We start from the raw sequence: 15421 nt of genomic DNA on the forward strand, positions 1-15421 counted from the left end.
CCTGCGGAGCCCGTCTATTCCCCCATGGTCCTTACGGAGTCCCCAGCATCCACTAGGACGTTAGAGAAACTTTATTTCTAGAAAACATAAATCATCTGCCTAGAGCAAGAACAGCCCAATAACACAAAAAGGTGCAGAATGGCCATGGAATTGTAGTAGAGCGCTTTATGTATAACAAACCATCATCTCGCTTATCACACCCACGTACCCCCCTTCCCCTCTGCTTATCACAGCTACGTCACACCCTCTCCCATCTCGCTTATCACAGCTATGTCCCCACCCCCCCATGTGACACAATGAACCTACGTGACTAGGGTGGCCAGTCCTGGGCCATTTTTTCAATCCCGGGAATCGGGATTGAAAAATGTTCAATCCCGGGAATGGCTACATTTCAAAGTGTCCCCCCCCTTCCTTCCCTGCCAAGGCCAGATAACTCACAGCAATCTGGCCGGGCACTTCCATCGCATTACGGCGGCTGGGCGGACAGTGCGGCGGTGAGGTGCTGCACAGCATGACGTGAAGTCAAAGGTCACACTGCGTAGCCGCCGAACCTCACAGCTGGAGCTGGAGGAGGTGAGCAGGGGAGCGTCCGAGCGTCATTTGGTAATGGATGAGAGCAAATGACAATTACCATTTGCTCCCAAACACTGGAAAAGACAAAAATGGTCAGACAAAATGATTAAATCCATTTGAGTTAACCAATTTTTTTGAACAACCTTTTTGTCAGTTTTACGGCATTTAGAAGCAAATGGTCAATTGTCATTTGCTCTCATCCATTACCAGATTTTCATTCCAACCAGCCAGATTGGACATAAATCTTTAGGTGTACGGCCAGCATTACAGTGCGGTGTGGACGGTTAGGATTAGACTGCAGGGTATTCTGTCTCTAGGTCGACATGAGTTTTTAAAAAAAAATTCTCTTTTTTAACTTTTTCATACTTTACGATCCACGTGGACTACAACTGGGAACGGTAAGCTGTGCAGAGCGCAGCAAGGCACCTGGCCCAAATGCGAGGAGACACGGTGCACTAATTGGGGTTCCAGTTCACTGTACAGCGAAAATTACAACAATTTTTTAAAATCTCATGTCGACCTACTTACTGTTGACCAATAGTGGTTGACATAGACACTGTTGACCTTCAATACAACACCTGACTGCAGGGGAAGGGGGGGGGGGCTAGACTGCAGTGGGGACAGGATGGTTATGATGCAGGGTATCCGATCAGATGGTCGACAATGTTAAGGTCGACCACTAGTGGTCGACATGGACAAATGATCGACACATGAAAAATGGTCGATCCATGAAAGGTCGACATGAGTTTTTCAATTTTTTTTTCTTTTTTGGAACTTTTCCATACTTTACGATCCACGTGGACTACGATTGGGAAAGGTAACCTTGCCCGAAGCATGGCGAGTGAACGCGGTGCACTAATTTGGGTTCCCAGTCACTTTACGCAGAAAACAGCACCAAAAAAAGTAAAAAAACTCATGTCTGCCTTTTCATGTGTCGACCATTTGTCCACATCGACCAATAGTGGTCGACCTAATGAGTGTCGACCATTCATACCGGAACCATGATGCAGGGGGAGACAGGCTGTGGGTGGGGTTGATGGTTAGGGTAATTAGACTGTGTGTGTGTGTGTGTGTGTGGGGGGGGGGGGGAGGGTGTTGGAGTGCACTGGGGAACCGGGTGGTTATGATGCGGAGGGGGGGGGGGGGGGGGGGAGTCTAGGCTGAGGGGGTTGAACGGGTGGTTATGATGCGGAGGGGGGTCTAGGCTGAGGGGGTTGAAGACGTAATTAAGGCTGCGGGAAGCATCTTGTTCGGAGATCCAGAAATCCAGGAACAAGAAACGGTTGATTCTATATCGGAGTGGGAGAAGGGACCTTCTGATGTTCCTAGGGGAGGAGACACATCACCAGGGGGAGGAGCTACGGCCGAACAGGGTACCCGAAAAGTACCCTTGCGGGCTTGCTACGCTTGGGGCTCGGTGGCCTGATTACTAAAGGTAATAGTTGATGGCGTGGATAGTAGAGTAACTGTCCTGCTGGCCTAGCTCCTCCCCCATGTGTCGTGGCTCCTCCCCCTGACGGAAAAGGTCCTTTAGGCCACTTGGATCTAGCATCAACTAACAAGAAACAGACAGCAGCTCTACCATTCCGAAAGTGACGCAGCTCCCTCTGGTGACTGCTGGTCACTTGATAGGGAACGCAGAACGGACAGCCTGCCATGCCCAAAAAATCGGTTGATGCTGCTACCAGATTCAAGAGGCCTAAGGGACCGTTTACGTTAGGGGGAGGAGCCACGACACAAGGGGGAGGAGCTAGGCCAGCGGGATAGTTCCTCTACTATCCACGCCACCAACTATTACCTTTAGTAATCAGGTGGCGAGCGAAACGGAGCGAGCCACCGAGCCCGAAGCGTAGCGAGCGTACTTTTCGGGTACCCTGTTCGGCCGTAGCTCCTCCCCCTGGTGACATGTCTCCTCCCCTAGTGACGTCAGAAGGTCCCTTTTCCCACTCCGATTTAGAACCAACCATGCCAAATCAGCAGGACGCAACGGTCCTCATGCTGACGTTCAGGGAGGCGGGTCTCTGTTGCTAGGGGGCGGAGTGGAGGGAGCAGAGAGTCAGTGAGCGGTAGTGTGGCGGAAACACAGCAACTCCATGCTGCCGGGACATGACACAGCGGCTGCAGGCAAGCAAGCGTGTCCCGGGAAGACCGTCTCCCCACCAGGGCCAGATAAAAGCCGGGACCGCCTACTACCGCCGTTGTTTCACATATGGCCAATCAGCGTCGTCCCGCCCACTGCCCCAGCCAATTACAGGAGGCCTTGTCTGTGACTGACAGGGCAGATACCCAAGCAGCTGTGGTGGTCCAGTAGCCTCATCATCAGGTACATCTTCTATACACACAGGAGGCAGGAGGGTTATACTGTATTATATACATTGTACACACAGCCATTATAATTACACACATTATAATATATTGTGTTACACAGCGTCATTGCATAATGTGGTTAATAATAATAAGTACCATCAGTTGTGCTCTTTATATTTCAAAGTTACCTGGTGTTTTAGGCTGAAAGAATTATCCTGCTGCAATGTAGCGAAGTTTTGCTGAATGTTTCATTTATTGGTATATGTAGGTGAAAGAAAATATTACATGAGAACATGCTAGGTAACTGCAAACATCCCTACTGCAAGTATCACTGCAGTGGTGTGTCAGACTAACTAATGCCCATATTATTCCTAATGCATAGTGGCACACTCAGGGGGGCTTCCAGGTGCCCGGAAGTCCACATCTACCAAAGCCAGTTAGATACCATCTCCAGTAAACAAACCAAAAAGCATCTGCAGCATGAAACTCCTGCGGAATGCATGGAGGGGTGGTTTCGGGACCATTTTTTCATCTTAGGGCCCAGATTTATGAAGCCTTGAAGAGTGATAAATTGCACGGTGATAAAGTACCAACCAACCAGCTCCTAACTGTCATGTTCCTTACTGCTGTGTTTTAAACATGACAGGAGCTGGTTGGTTGGTACTTTATCACCGTGCAATTTATCACTCTCCAAGGCTTGATAAATCAGGGCCACAGAGAAAAGCACGCGGTGTGATTCCTCTCTCTGCACTAAGCACAATGGGGGAAATTCAATAAAATGCGACATTGAATAGCATGAGTGCCTGGAGCTAATCAAGTAGCCGCATCGCGCCCCCGGCACATAAGTCGGGAGATACAGGTTACTGCGCTTAAAGAATGCAGTTTAGTCTCAATAAAGAAAATTATCTGACTTAAATGCCAGGTGTGATACCGTTAGCATGGGCGGTAAGCCCACAACTTACATTGCAACACTACATTTGACAGATTTCTGCTTGCACCTCAGGAGGGTGTGAGCAGAAATCCTCTGGTTGCGACTAGCTCCGGGCAGTCATTCGGTATTGCATATAATTGGCTTCCCCCCAATGTAAGAAGTAAGCCCAGCCTCAGCAGTTCCTCTTATGAGGCAGATGCATACCTCCCAATTGTACCAATTTTCGCGGGATAGTGCCATTTTTGGGAGTCTGGCCCGCTGTCCCTCCCACAGGCCACAGTGTTCCGCGGTGGGGGGCAGTTGGGAGGCTTCCTATCACTCCCTGCTCTGCTTTGCTCAGTGCAGAGCAGCGGTGAATAGACACTCTTTTCCAGTGAACCAGAGGGACTGGTGGCATGGCTAGGGATGGAAACCGCATTATGATGGTTTGCAACCATCAATGTTTTTGTTGCGATGCTAATGGCTTTACCATTTGATAATGGTGTTCCGATGTTTGCCGCCATGTGATGGTAAACATTTGATGGTGTAGCGATGGTCTCGCCCCAAGTCCCATCACCGGTCACCAAACTGCAGAGGGTTGCACATGCGCAAACAGGACTTTTTTTGTGCATGCACTAATCATATTTTTATTTTACTTCTATCAAATTCTTTCGATGTGGTGGTCAGTTATCATTGCATCGAAAGATTCAATGGCGGAAGCCCAGCATTCATTTGATGGTGGGCTTCCGATGTCCATCCCTAGGCATGTCCATCCCTAGAGCGCTGGCCGTGCCTCCACTGTGACGCAGATGGGAGGCGTGGCTCACGATGGAGGCATTCACGTGAAGCCCCGCCCCCTTTTCGGTGGCGGTGAGTCACTATATCTGTACTGACCTAAGGGTTATATCTAGAACAATTTCGCCGCTCTGGGATTTCACAGGTTGACCTGTTACACACCAGCAGTTCTCCAGTAAGATATGTCACAGGTGGAGACAATGCAGAGGGTGTAAGGTACTGTAGCGTAAGCATGCCATCATGCCTGCCAATGTGTAAATGTGTGTATATAAGGGGTCATTCCGAGTTGATCGTAGCTGTGCTAAATTTAGCACAGCTACGATAATTCACACTGATATGCGGGGGAACGCCCCGCATGTCAGTGCCACCCCCCCCCCCTTCAGAAGTTCAAAGGCATCACACAGCGGCTATGCCTTTGCACTTCAAGAGTAGCTCCCAACCAGCGCAGCTTTAGCGTGCGGGCCGTGAGCTACTCGTCGCTCCCCGGCCCGCAGCGGCTGCGTGTGACGTCACGCAGCCTCCTCGGCCCGCCCCCCCAACGGTCCGGCCACGCCTGCGTTGGGCGGACCGCGCCTCCTAAACGGCGGCTTAACGCCGCCATCCAGCCCCCTCCCGCCCAGCGACCGCCCCTGCCTCAGAGGCGATCACTAGGCAGCGACGGATGGCATGCGCCGGCGCGCTGCGGTGCCGGCGCATGCCCGACCCGATCGTTGCACTGCGAGAAACTGCAGTGAGCGATTGGGTCGGAATGACCCCCATAGGGCCTAATTCAGATCTAATCGCAGCAGCAAATTTGTTAGCTGATGGGCAAAACCATGCGCACTGCAGGGGGGGCAGATATAACATGTGCAGAGAGAGTTAGATTTGGGTGGGTTATTTTGTTTCTGTGCAGGGTAAATACTGGCTGCTTTATTTTTACACAGCAATTGAGATTTCAATTTGAACACACCACACCCCAATCTAACGCTCTCTGCACATGTTACATCTGCGCCCCCCCCCCCCCTGCAGTGCACATGGTTTTGCCTATTAGCTAACAAATTTGCTGCTGCAATCGGGTCTGAATGGGATCCGGTCTGAAGATCGATGGTGTCTAGATCGACATGTTTTCAAGGTCGACAGGGTTTCTAGGTCGACATGTTCTAGATCGTCATGAGTTTTTCACATTTTTTTTCTTTTTTTGAACTTTTTCATACTTAATGCTCCATGAGGACTACGATTGCAATGGTAATCTGCGCAAGGCACCTTGCCCGAAGCATGGCGAGCGAAGCGGTGCACTAATTGGGCTTCCCGTCATTGTACGGAGAAAACAACACCAAAAAAACATGAAAAACTCATGTCGACATTTTGACCTGTCGACCTAGAACATGTCGATATAGAAACTCTGTTGACCTTCGAACCCTGTCGACCTAGTGACTGTCGACCTAAACATTGTCGACCTAGACACTGTCAATCTAATGATCCACACCCGTCTGAATTACCCCCATAGTCCTCCAATTGCGTCTCTAGTGTGCCCATGTCTTTTATTTGTACATGTTGTTTTTTATTATGTGAATTTATTTGGTGCACAGTTTGTATTTAGATTTAGCCCACAAAAGCACACCATCATTAAATGACAAAACAAATCTCTCTAATACAGAAACAAGTTGTCTTACATACACAAATAATAGTGGAAAAAAATAGCACCAACATATTCACAAAGCAAGAGATTTGTCAAACCTTCTGAAGAGGACAAGTGGAGGTGTTGCCACAACAACCAATCAGATTCTAACTATAAAATGATAGCTAGTATCCGATTGGATGTTGTGGCAACACCTCACCTTTTCTGCTTTAAAAGGTTCGATAGATAATTTCCCAAAACGTAATCTATGATAAAATGACGAATAACCCATCAGTGTCTATGGAGCACTCGCAGACAGATAATGACAGTCAGCAACCGCTATCTTCCGCTATTGCACCTGCTCCATACTTGCCAACTTTTATGTTATTCTTCTCCGGGAGAAGCTTTGGACAAGGTGCAGCTGGCCACCTTGAGGGCGGAGCCAAGCTGTTCACGTCATTAGGCCCTGCTCCTGTCACAGTAAAATGCCATCAATCACGGCTCAGTGGAGAAGATCGTGTCCTAGTATTTTCTCCTCATCCTGTCAACTTCACTAGGAAGTGGGCGGGTTGCGGGAGAGCTACCCACTCTTCCAGCGAACCGGGAGACTACCAAAAATCTGTGAGTCTCCCACACCTTCCTGGAGAGTGGGTGAGTATAACCTGTCCATCCACATATAGGGGCATATGTAATAGGGTACGAGTTTGCCGGAGGTGCGGCATGCCGGCCAATCTTGGACGTTTTTTTAAAGCGGCAATCATTTACAAGACAAAACCAGGATGTTAGGACATCTGTGTTCCTTCCATCTAGGTGCAACGCCAGGATGCAGTGCATATGTATGGAGATCTATATATGAAGCACTCCTTATATTCATTCCTGTACCTATCAGTTTAGGATGCAATATGTACAGTAAAACCTTGTTTTATATATAAAATGGGGAAAAAATGCAGTGGATATCACAAACAACCACACACAATAATCCATATTATTATTTTTTTTATATAAATCTCCAGCTCCAACATTCTGTCATCTGTCAGTTCTGTTACTACGCTGACTGCAAATGGGCGACATTAAGTGTGATCAAAATGGTCACGTGACTGGCCCACAGGATCTCCAGGTAAGTGGCTTTTCAGAACTGTTATAAGAGCAGTAATGTTTATACAGGATGTGTCCTCATACATCTAACCTCAATACGCCATTCAGCGAGATATGCATCTCTGCTAGTGGAAGACGTCTTCATTTGCCGACAATGGGCCTAATTCATGATTGTAAGGGATTGCACAGTTGCAAAGAAATAGCTGCACAATTCCATGTCATTAAATTTCAACAGGAGGCATCTGTAGGAGATAGACGCCTTCAGTTTGCATTAGCGAGGATCCGAGCGCTGCGTCTTAGGGCGCAGCCTCTGATCACCATCAAGGCCATCAGTCGCGATTCGCGATGGTTTCAGGCACCGGCCAGCCTGCGTAAACTGAAGGACACCTGGACCTGTCACGCCTTCCAAACAGGGTCAAGACACCCCCGCTCTGTTCCCCAAATGCCGCCACATGTCACCGCCGCGGCTGACAGGGGTTTGCCGGCGATATCGCAAAACCTATTCTGCACATGCGCAGACACACAACCATTGTGTGTCTGCGCAAATCATCTTTAGAGGGTTTGCTAAGTTTGAATTAGGCCCAATGTGTCTTTGTCACAACTCAATGCGGCTAGGACGCACGAGAGGACAGTGCTGATTAATGTGATATGTGACACTTGTATATTGTATGTGACTGAGTCTGTATACGGAGCAAAACAGAACTTGTAAGGGAAAAAAGCTGCGGCTGCTACATTGTAGCACTTCGTGTCATATATCAAATTAATCAGCACAGTCTCCTCATTTATTTTAGTTGCATCATGGGGGTCATTCCAAGTTGATCGCTTGCTAGCAGTTTTTAGCAGCCGTGCAAACGCTATGCCGCCACCCACTGGGGAGTGTATTTTAGCTTAGCAGAAGTGCGAACGGTTGTATCGCAGAACGGCTACAAAAATATTTTGTGCAGTTTCAGAGTAGCTCAAAACTTAGTCAGCGCTTGCGATCACTTCAGACTATTCAGTTCCGGATTTGACGTCACAAACCCGCCCAGCCACGCCTGCGTTTTGCCTGGCACGCCTGCGTTTTTCCGCACACTCCCTGAAAACAGTCAGTTGCCACCCAGAAACGCCCACTTCATGTCAATCACCCTGCGGCAAGTAGTGCGACTGAAATGCATCGCTAGACCCTGTGCAAAACGACATAGTTCGTTGTGCCCGTACGTCGCGCGTGCGCTCTGCGCCGCATGCGCAGAACTGCCGTTTTTTAGCCTGATCGCTGCGCTGCGAACAAATGCAGCTAGCGATCAACTTGGAATGACCCCCCATGTTGCAACTAAGACACATTTTTGTCAAAAAAAGACGCCTGACACTAGCGGAGTCTTACGGGACCTGGATCGTCGAGAGGAGCTATTTGGCACGACTGCAGCAATGATGTATGAGGACACGTCTGTACATTTTCTTCTACTGTCATATGTACTGTTACTTTAGCTTAGTGCTTATTTCACATTATTTTATGATGTCCAGGGTAAGTGTCGGAGAGCAGAGAATGTTGTGGAGGAGGAAGAGTTGTATTTGAAAATTAAAGAGGAGGAAATTCCTTCAGATATCAGCACAGGTAAGTAGTAATCACTAAATACAGAATATACGGGTAAATGAATTATCCTTCGTTATGGGGTAGACGTGGTATCAGTGCTCGATATGTACACTGATACCGCTTCTCCCCGATGTATGACACTGGCAGTGTGGGCTCACTAGCGCCCCTGTCCATATCGGCGCCCAGAGATCTGACAAGCCCCTCCCCTACACTCTCTGGTGCATATCATACATCAGGAGCCATCAGCCCATGTTATACTCCTGCTCTCCCCCTCACATCATGTCACTGTGTGTTACCAGCCCAGAGATCTGACCAGTCTCCTCCCCTACACTCTCTGGTGCATCTCATACATCAGGAGCCATCAGCCCATGTTATACTCCTGCTCTCCCCTCACATCATGTCACTGTGTGTAACCAGCCCAGAGATCTGACCAGTCTCCTCTCCACACTCTCTGGTGTATCTCATACATCAGGAGCCATCAGCCCCTATTTCTCTTACGTCCTAGAGGATGCTGGGGTCCACATTAGTTCCATGGGGTATAGATGGGTCCACTAGGAGCCATTGGCACTTTAAGAGTTTGAGAGTGTGGGCTGGTCCCTCCTAAGCCACTCCTACCAGACTCCGTTTAGAAAATGTGCCCGGAGGAGCCGGTCACAGCTAGGGGAGCTCCTATATACTCCTGCTCTACCCCCTCACATTATTTCACTGTGTGTTACCAGCCCAGAGATCTGACCAGTCTCCTCCCCACACTCTCTGGTGTGTCTCATACATCAGGAGCCATCAGCCCCTATTATACTCCTGCTCTCCTCCTCACATCATGTCACTGTGTGTTACCAGCCTAGAGATCTGACCAGTCTCCTCCCCACACTCTCTGGTATATCTCATACATCAGGAGCCATCAGCCCCTATTATACTCCTGCTCTCGCCCTCACATCATGTCACTATGTGTTACCAGCCTAGAGATCTGACCAGTCTCCTCCCCACACTCTCTGGTGTATCTCATACATCAGGAGCCATCAGCCCCTATTATATTCCTGCTCTCCCCCTCACATCATGTCACTGTGTGTTACCAGCCCAGCGATCTGACCAATCTCCTCCCCACACTCTCTGGTGTGTCTCATACATCAGGAGCCATCAGCCCCTATTATACTCCTGCTCTCCTCCTCACATCATGTCACTGTGTGTTACCAGCCCAGAGATCTGACCAGTCTCCTCCCCACACTCTTTGGTGTGTCTCATACATCAGGAGCCATCAACCCCTATTATACTCCTGCTCTCCTCCTCACATCATGTCACTGTGTGTTACCAGCCCAGAGATCTGACCAGTCTATTCCCACACTCTCTGGTGTATCTCATACATCAGGAGCCATCAGCCCTATTATACTCCTGCTCTCCTCCTCACATCATGTCACTGTGTTTTACCAGCCCAGAGATCTGACCAGTCTATTCCCACATTCTCTGGTGTATCTCATACATCAGGAGCCATCAGCCCCTATTATACTCCTGCTCTCCCCCCCACATCATGTCACTGTGTGTTACTAACCCCGAGATCTGACCAGTCTCCTCCCCACACTCTCTTGTGTATCTCATACATCAGGAGCCATCAGCTCTTATTATACTCCTGCTCTCCCCCTCACATCATGTTACTGTGTGTTACCAGCCCAGAGATCTGACCAGTCTCCTCCCCACACTCTCTGGTGTATCTCATACATTAGGAGCCATCAGCCCCTATTATACTCCTGCTCTCCTCACATCATGTCACTGTGTGTTACCAGCACAGAGATCTGACCAGTCTCCTCCCCACACTCTCTGGTGTATCTCATACATTAGGAGCCATCAGCCCCTATTATACTCCTGCTCTCCTCACATCATGTCACTGTGTGTTACCAGCACAGAGATCTGACCAGTCTCCTCCCCACAAGCTCTGGTGTATCTCATAAATTAGGAGCCATCAGCCCCTATTATACTCCTGCTCTCCCCCTCACATCATGTCACTGTGTGTTACCAGCCCAGAGATCTGACCAGTCTCCTCCCCACACTCTCTGGTGTATCTCATACATCAGGAGCCATCAGCCCTATTATACTCCTGCTCTCCTCCTCACATCATGTCACTGTGTGTTACCAGCCCAGAGATCTGACAAGTCTATTCCCACATTCTCTGGTGTATCTCATACATCAGGAGCCATCAGCCCTATTATACTCCTGCTCTCCTCCTCACATCATGTCACTGTGTGTTACCAGCACAGAGATCTGACCAGTCTCCTCCCCACACGCTCTGGTGTATCTCATAAATTAGGAGCCATCAAGCCCTATTATACTCCTGCTCTCCCCCTCACATCATGTCACTGTGTGTTACCAGCACATAGATCTGACCAGTCTCCTCCCCACACTCTCTGGTATATCTCATACATCAGGAGCCATCAGCCCCTATTATACTCCTGCTCTTCTCACATCATGTCACTGTGTGTTACCAGCCCATAGATCTGACCAGTCTCCTCCCCACACTCTCTGGTGTATCTCATACATCAGGAGCCATCAGCCCCTATTATACTCCTGCTCTTCTCACATCATGTCACTGTGTGTTACCAGCACAGAGATCTGACCAGTCTATTCCCACACTCTCTGGTGTATCTCATACATCAGGAGACCTCAATCCCTATTATACTCCTGCTTTCCTCACATCATGTCACTGTGTGTGTATTACCCCTTTCACACCGCACAAATAACCCGGTATTGACTCGGCATATTGCCGGGTTGACATGGGTCAGTGTGCGGTGTGAAAGCGCCATGTCGGAAATCCCGGGTCGCCTGACCCGGCAATTCAACCTGGGAATAAAGCAGTGTTATACCCGCGTTGAATACCAGGTCAATGGCAGCGTAAACGGGCTCCCGGGTTGATGCGACCCGGGACCCATTTACTACAACAGGGAGAGGCGGCATGAAGATGATCTCAGCTCCCGGTTTCGCCTCCGCCCCCACTGCCGGATCCGCCCCCCGCTGCTATGGCAACCCGCTTGGTATATTGCCGGGTTGCGGAATCCAGCAGCAGCGTCCAATGCCGGATCCCACCCGGGAAGGACCCGTTTCCAATTCCCTGGTGGGATCCGGCATTGGCGGTGTGAAAGGGGTATTAGAGATCTGCCTTGTCTTCCCCCACACACACATACTCTGGTGTTTCGAATAGTACAGGGGGCTTCACTCTCATCTCTATTCACAGACCTTGGAGACATCATAGTGATTCATAGAGATTTCAAATTTGAGGAGGAGGAAGAAACATATGTGAAAACTGAGGAAGAAATGTTGTCAGATATCAGCACAGGTGGGTAATAACCTATAAATACATAAAGTAGTCACATTCTCATTTGTCAGTCACTACAATCTCTTCTACACTCTTTAACTATATTTTATAAGCACCACATTTTATATTCTACTTGACTGTACTACTTAAAGGTTATTTCTAATATTTGGGTGAAACAATGTAGAAAATAGGAGTTTAATTACCTACCGGTAAATCCTTTTCTCGTAGTCCGTAGGGGATACTGTGAATCCATTTAGTACCATGGGGTATAGACAGGTCCACTAGGAGCCATGGGCGCTATAGAAGTTTGATTGTGTTTGTTGGCTCCTCCCTCTATGCCCCTCCTACCAGACTCAGTCTAGGAAACTGTGCCCGAGGAGACGGACATATTTTGAGAGAAGGATATATAAAAGGAAAGTGGTGAGAATTTGAACCAGCACAACCAGACCAAGAGGAAAGCCATGCTAAGCAAACTTTCAAACAGGGATAGTAACAGCTGAACCAAGCAACATTACTGAACCAAGTAACAGAGCAGGAATGACGAAGCATCGTGCGGGTGCCAAGTATCCCCTACGGACTACGAGAAAAGGATTTACCGGTAGGTAATTAAAATCCTATTTTCTCTTAGGGGATACTGGGAATCCATTTAGTACCATGGGGGAAGTACCAAAGCTCCCAAACGGGGTGGGATAGTGCTGAGATTCTTGCAGAACTGACTGAACAAACTGAAGGTCCTCAGAAGCCAAAGTATCGAACTTGTAAAACTTGGCAAACGTGTTCGAACCCGACCAAGTAGCCGCTCGGCAGAGCTGTAAAGCCGAGACACCCCGGGCAGCCGCCCAAGAGGAACCCACCGACCTAGTAGAGTGGGCTTGAACAGATTTTGGAATCGGCAAACCTGCCATAGAATAAGCATGCTGGATAGTGAGCATGATCCAGCGTGCAGTTGACTGCTTCGAAGCAGGGCACCCAATTTTATTGGGATCATAAAGAACGAACCGCGAGTCCGATTTCCTGTGACGAGCTGTTCTTTTCACATAGACCTTCAAAGCCCTTACAACATCCAAAGATTTTGAAGTAGCAGAGGCGACCGTAACAACCGGGACCACAATAGGTTGGTTGATGTGCAGAACACCTTGTCTGTACCTCAGGGAGAGAAGCCAATTGTTTCTGAAAGAAAATAGACAGGGCCGAAATCTGAACTTTTATGGAGCCCAGGCGTAGGCCCACATCCCCCAAATGAAATTCCACCACAGAATAATATCTGCTTTCACACCAAAATACATATTTCATCCAGATATGATGGTAATATTTAGACGTTACCCCCTTTTTGGCTTGGGTCATAGGGGGTAATTCTGAGTTGATCGCAGCAGGAATTTTGTTAGCAGTTGGGCAAAACCATGTGCACTGCAGGGGAGGCAGATATAACATGTGCAGAGAGAGTTACATTTGGGTGGGTTATTTTGTTTCTGTGCAGGGTAAATACTGGCTGCTTTATTTTTACATTGCAATTTAGATTGCAGATTGAACACACCACACCCAAATCTAACTCTCTCTGCACATGTTATATCTGCCCCCCCCTGCAGTGCATATGGTTTTGCCCAACTGCTAACAAAAATCCTGCTGCGATCAACTCAGAATTACCCCCATAGTCGGGATGACCTTGTCGGGAATCCCTTTCCTGGTTAGAAGCAGCCGTTCAACTTCCATGTCGTTAAACGTAGCTGTGGTAAGTCTTGATAGATAAATGGGCCCTGTTGCAGAAGATCCTCTCGAAGAGGCAGAGGCCATGGATCTTCTACCAGCAGCTCGATCAGATCCGCATACCAGGCCCTTCGCGGCCAGTCCGAGGATTGCTTGAACCTTTTCCCTTTTTATTCTTTTCAGAATTCTTAGGATTAGAGGAATCAGAGGAAACAAGTACACCAGTTTGTAGACCCAGGGAGTTGTCAGGGCGTCTACCGCTACTGCATGTGGGTCCCTAGACCTGGAACAATACCGCTTGAGCTTCATGTTGAATCGAGAAGCCATCATGTCGATCTGTGGATAACCCCACCGACAGCCACTGGAACACCTCCAGGTGGAGGCCCCATTCCCCCGAGTGTAGGTCGTGTCTGCTGAGGAAGTATGCTTCCCAGTTGTCTACTCCCGGAATGAAGATCTCCGATAATGCCACAGCATTTTTTTCCACCCAGAGGAGAATTCTTGACACCTCTGACATTGCGGCCTTCTCTGAGGCTTGCGTCTGTGGTTAACAGAATCCAATTCTGAATTCTTCGACCCTCCACTAGGTGAGAAGTTTTTAGACACCACAGGAGTGAGATCCTGGCTTTTGGCGACAGACGAATCCGCTGATGCATGTGAAGATGTAATCCGGACCATTTGTCCAACAGAACCAGCTGGAAGGGCATCGCAGGAAACCTTACATACTGAATAGTTTCGTAAGAAGCCACCATTTTCCCCAGAAGTCAGATGCACAGGTGTACTGAGATTCGGGTCGGCTTCAAGACAGCCCGAACCATCGACTGGATCACCGTTGCACTCTTCCAAGGGAAGGAACACTCTCTGAGACTCTTTGTCCAGTATTATTCCCAGGAAATGAAGCTTCTGCGTTGGTTTTAGGTGAGATTTTGGTAGGTTCAGAATCCACCCATGATCCAGGAGTAATGTTCTTCAACAACTGCTCCCTGGACACAGCCTTTATCAGAAGATCATCCAGGTAAGGAATTACGGTTACTCCCTGTGTGCGGAGCCACATCATCATCTCTGCCATCACCTTGGTGAACACCCTTGGTGCCGTGGAGAGACCAAATGGCATGGCCTGGAACTGGTAGTGCGAGTCCTGCAGTGCAAACCGTAGGTAAGCTAGATCGGAACATGAAGGTACGCATCCTTGATATCCAGAGATATTCCCCCTCCTCCAGACCTGAGATCACCGCTCTCCGAGACTCCTGACGGTTTCGGTACTACAAACAAGCTGAAATAGTGGGGGTCATTCCGACCTGATTGCACGCTAGGATTTTTTGCTGCGCTGCAATCAGGTCAGAACTGCGCATGCGTATGGGTACAAAGCGTATCGTTGCTGAGCGATGGATTTATGAAGAATCCAATCGCACAGCCGATCGCAAGGAGATTGACAGGAAGAAGGCGTTTGTGGGCGTCAACTGACCGTTTTCTGGGAGTGGTTGGAAAAAAACGCAGGCGTGTCCAAGCGTTTGCAGGGTGGGTGTCTGACGTCAATTCCGGGCCCGGACATGCTGAAGTGATCGCAGCGGC

At 48.8% G+C, this 15421-nt stretch overlaps 1 protein-coding gene across 1 annotated transcript in view; it reads left to right on the forward strand.

Annotated features, from left to right (window-relative positions):
• The first annotated feature begins 2099 nt into the window (after positions 1-2099).
• LOC135057207 (oocyte zinc finger protein XlCOF7.1-like) overlaps positions 2100-15421 on the forward strand; it is a 160071-nt gene continuing 146749 nt past the window's right edge. The window contains exons 1-4 of the mRNA XM_063963100.1: positions 2100-2896; positions 7196-7299; positions 8778-8868; positions 12065-12166. Coding sequence (XP_063819170.1) covers positions 7243-7299; positions 8778-8868; positions 12065-12166 — 250 coding nt within the window. The 5' untranslated portion in view covers positions 2100-2896; positions 7196-7242. The remainder of the gene's footprint in view (positions 2897-7195; positions 7300-8777; positions 8869-12064; positions 12167-15421) is intronic.

This window comes from Pseudophryne corroboree, chromosome 3 (assembly GCF_028390025.1).
Source record: "Pseudophryne corroboree isolate aPseCor3 chromosome 3, aPseCor3.hap2, whole genome shotgun sequence".
Lineage (NCBI taxonomy): Eukaryota > Metazoa > Chordata > Amphibia > Anura > Myobatrachidae > Pseudophryne > Pseudophryne corroboree.